This window comes from Drosophila persimilis, unplaced genomic scaffold (genome assembly GCF_003286085.1).
Source record: "Drosophila persimilis strain 14011-0111.01,24,50 unplaced genomic scaffold, DperRS2 tig00000191-arrow-pilon, whole genome shotgun sequence".
Taxonomy (NCBI): Eukaryota; Metazoa; Arthropoda; class Insecta; order Diptera; family Drosophilidae; genus Drosophila; species Drosophila persimilis.
Genome location: NW_020825298.1, coordinates 2108039 through 2111978, shown reverse-complemented (window position 1 = coordinate 2111978; position 3940 = coordinate 2108039). Strand labels below are relative to the sequence as shown.

The 3940-nt window shown below is 47.6% G+C and overlaps 1 protein-coding gene across 1 annotated transcript; it reads left to right on the top strand.

Annotated features, from left to right (window-relative positions):
* The first annotated feature begins 2262 nt into the window (after nucleotides 1–2262).
* Nucleotides 2263–2679, top strand: LOC113565632 (selenoprotein BthD). The gene has a single exon (XM_026988169.1). The coding sequence runs from the start codon at nucleotides 2263–2265 to the stop codon at nucleotides 2677–2679; it is 417 nt and encodes a 138-aa protein (XP_026843970.1).
* The last annotated feature ends 1261 nt before the right edge of the window (nucleotides 2680–3940 follow it).

Below are 3940 nucleotides of genomic sequence, written 5' to 3'. Positions count from 1 at the left end.
ATAATCACATACCAAGTGATCACGAAGACCAGTACGTAGCCGATGAGCGCTCCCAGGTCCGACGACAGCGCCATGTTCTTCACGAAGTACTCGTAGAGAACCGTGTGGAGTGAAGCGTCCCGCCAGTCGCCGATTTCCTCAGTACTGCGCCTGTTTTTCCACTTTTCCTCTATTTTGGGCTCCATTTCAGGATTTTTTTTTTGTTTTTTAGATTAAATTTTTGATAGATACGAATGCTCGTTGTCAAATGAACTGAAAAATCGTAAGGCATGCTATGCTTTCGGGAACTAGTTGACACATGGACCCAAGGCCAATCATTATTCGAGCAAATCTCATGGTTCAACAACAAAATTGTAGGGGATTGTTTCAGTCTGGTAAAGGGGCCCATGTCAGATCGAAATAATCTAGAAAAAGGCTAATGCGTGGTCCAAAGAGAGTGAAAATAATGCCACATTTTCTAACGTTTAATAGGTTCTATCTCATCGTACCGCCCCCCTGCCGCCCTCCACTACGGTTTCCCAAGGGAAAAACCGTTTTGCACCAATCATACGCTAGCTTTAAATCAAAATTTCAAATAGTTTCTCCTTAGCATATTAAAGTGGTTGGGGCTTAGGAGGAGGGATGTCCTCTGGCTATTTGTGACTCCTTGTTAGGTGCTTTGCCAACACAAGGATAAGTATGTTGATCCAATCAGAGGGAACAGCAACCCAATCGTCATCGTCATCGTCACTGCCACGTCCCGGCCATAGCCCAAAGACTCTCCGCCCGACTCCGGCCGCAATCCACTCTCCGCTGTCCGCCGCATTACGGTTTTGGCTGAATATATTTTCTTTGGGATTTGCGGCGTCTGTCAACTGTCGTCGGTCACTGTCGTTGGTGGGCCATCGGTGGCGGCTCTGCTGCTCACGTTCCGACCTCTAACCCCTGGCTGAGCTTGCAATATTATCATAGATGGTAGATGGTAGATGGTGGAGGGCAGAGGGTAGAGGTGGAGGTAGAGATTTTACTCGTATTTTATATTTATTTTTATATTATTCGAGGGCAGTGGAAGAGGCAGAGGCAAAGGAAGGGGAAAGGGGAAGGGGTGGGGGAAGGGGAGGGGGAGCTGCTCTACATTCAATAACTGTGAATAAAACTGAATAAAAACTGAATGAATGAACTGCTGGCTAACCTTGCCGCTGGTTCTGGGGCACCGAGCACAGGGCTCTTTTGCTACTCTGCTTTGTGTTCAGTTTATTAAAATATATTTTCCCCCCTCCCCCCGGACACCCCCTCACTTCTCCACCACCCTTTTTCTATACAGAGAGAGAGAGAGGGACAAGGAGTGAGCTTTCCCTTTTGTGTGTGTGTTTTCTTTACTCTTTAGCTTTGGTAAATTTTGCAAAAAATTTCCTTTATTTAAAATATACTTTTCTTTTTTTTTTCGAGTCGCCGCAGGTCAAAATGTCAGCTGAAACTGGACGATATATACGGAATATGTATTTATTTTCTGCTGTATCTTGTACTATTTTTTCGTGTCGGGTATTATGGTTTTTAGAGGAGTTTTGTAATGCCGAAAGGGTATTTTCAAAGTCTATATAGAATATAGAATAGATCTACAGCTATGTCCCAAAATGGCATCTGAAGCATTTCTCACAGTCATATGAGCTTATTCAAGATCAGTGTTCTGTTCTCTACTACTATAATAATAATATTATAATATCCGTTATAATATCGGTCGAAAAACGCGTTTTTTAGAATATTTATAATATTTTGCTCTAAGAAAATCCTATCTGTGCGAGCGAATTATCATTCGTAGAATAATACGTATGGGATCTTTATATTTTTTATATTTATTCCAATTAAAAATAAATCTAATAACTTTTTCCAGGGTATCCCAATCGTCCACACCCGACTGGCAGTCACCTTTCTTGTACTTTATTTTATTTCATTTTTTGGACTTGTGGCCTCTGCATATTTTATGCCCATTTGCATGTTCTTTCCACGACCTCGTTGTTTTTTTTGCGGTGTTTCACTCTCGAAGATTTATTTGTCAGATACGCTCTTTTTTATTTGATTTATGATGGTGCCCCCACACAATGGGGCCTGGCGGCGGCCGCCAAGAGTTGATAAGCAGCCACCCAGGAGAATCCTGTCGAAACCTGAGAGCTCTGCCGTCAGTTCTAGCCACCTGTCCCCCCCGACGATTTCGGGCCCTTCCACCTGTCCAGCCCTGTCCAGTCCAGCCCTGTCCAGTCCTGTCCAGTCCTGTCCAGCCCGACAATGAGCGACAAGACGCCACTGGACCCCAATCAGCCGGTGCTGTACATTGATCATTGTCGGTACCGCGAGAATTTCCGCCGAGACGCCCTCCAGCTGCACGTCTCGCTGGCGGAGGCTTTGCGGGCCCTCCATCCGCGGGTCAAGCTGCAGCTGCGGATCAACGAGCACGGTCCGCCGGAGGAGGAGGGCGCCTTCGAGGTGGCGATTGCCGCCACGCCCGCCGAGTCCCCCTCGGACAGGCAGCACATCTGGACGGGTCTGCGGCGGGTGCCGTTCGCCGCGAAGGTGCCGCATGTGGACGACATAATCACTCCCGTCTGCAATGCCCTGCAACTGGTGCGGGACGACGACCACACGGACGGGGAGTCGCACCGAAGGAAGATGGCGAATCTGAGACGCAGTCGCAGTCCCCGATGAGCCCAATAACAGTAGGGCAGGGATAAAAGTGGGAGGAGAGTGTAGGGCAGTAGAGGAATCTCCTGGGGAATAAAATTTGGAGCAATTAAATCCCTGAAAAATCCCTGGCAGTGTTTCCTGAGCATTTCATTGCAGCGATTCTAAGCGATTCGGGTAAAGACTCCTAATGCTATGGGCTGGCCAAGAGAAGGATATCTGAGCAGGATAACACTAAGGAGCGAAACTAATGAAAAGACAAACTGTGTGCCGCCAGGAGCCGGGCTGAGCTGGATCCTGCTGCTGCCACTTTTGCTGCGCACCAAATTGTGATGTGTAACTGCGTGCAGAACGCCGCCAGTTATGGCAGGAAGGAAGCTTGCCAAACGATGCAAATGAAAATTTCAGAGGACAAGAGGCAAGGAGCCCTTCCCCAGAATTTCTGCTCATTTTCGCACAGAGCGAAGGGGCGACGGCAAGACTTTTCCCCCCCCCCAGAATCTTTGAGGAGCTCGAAAGAGGAGCTCAAGTTGAGTGCTGCTGCATTTCGGCTTCATTGCATCTCGTTGAGCAGCACACTGGGCAAAAAGGAGTCTGCACACACACACACACACAGAGGCACACAATAAATCCCTTTCCTTCCCTTTCCTTTCCTTTAAAGTAGTTGTATAATATTTTCGTTGGCAAAGTATTTCGTTGGCTGTCGCTGCCTTCTGGCTCTGCTTTCGTGACTTAAGTTTTCAACACACGCACTGAGATGAGAGGAGCATCCAGCATCCTGCATCCTGCATCCAGCATCCAGCATCAAGCATCAAGCACCAGCACACGCACACTCATTAAACTGAAACCCGGCAGTGAATCTATTACGGGATGCCCTTTAGTGGCAGGTAAAAGCTGCCCAAACAAAGGTTTATCAACGGAAGATTTAGATGGGTATCCCTAGATCGTTTTTAATTAGCTTTTACCAGGGAAATCGGAGATCGAATCGAGAAGGTTCGAGGAAAATCTATCAAACTTTCATTAAATAAATACCAGAGCTTACTGTTTGTGGGCACTGTGCTCCTAGACCCTTCCTGCACCCCGTTACATGCCTCACCACATCTACAATATACCCTGCCTGCTGGCAAAGTACTTTTGCACACATGTGCCTAGGCAGGACGTGCTGGAAGGAGCTTTTGCCAGGGCCAGGGCCTGGACCTGCAGTCGGCTGGGTGGGGGGAGGGGGTGTCCCGTCTTGAAAGGCAGCATAAGTAGTGGAAAACAGCAGCATATTAATCTTGCAAAC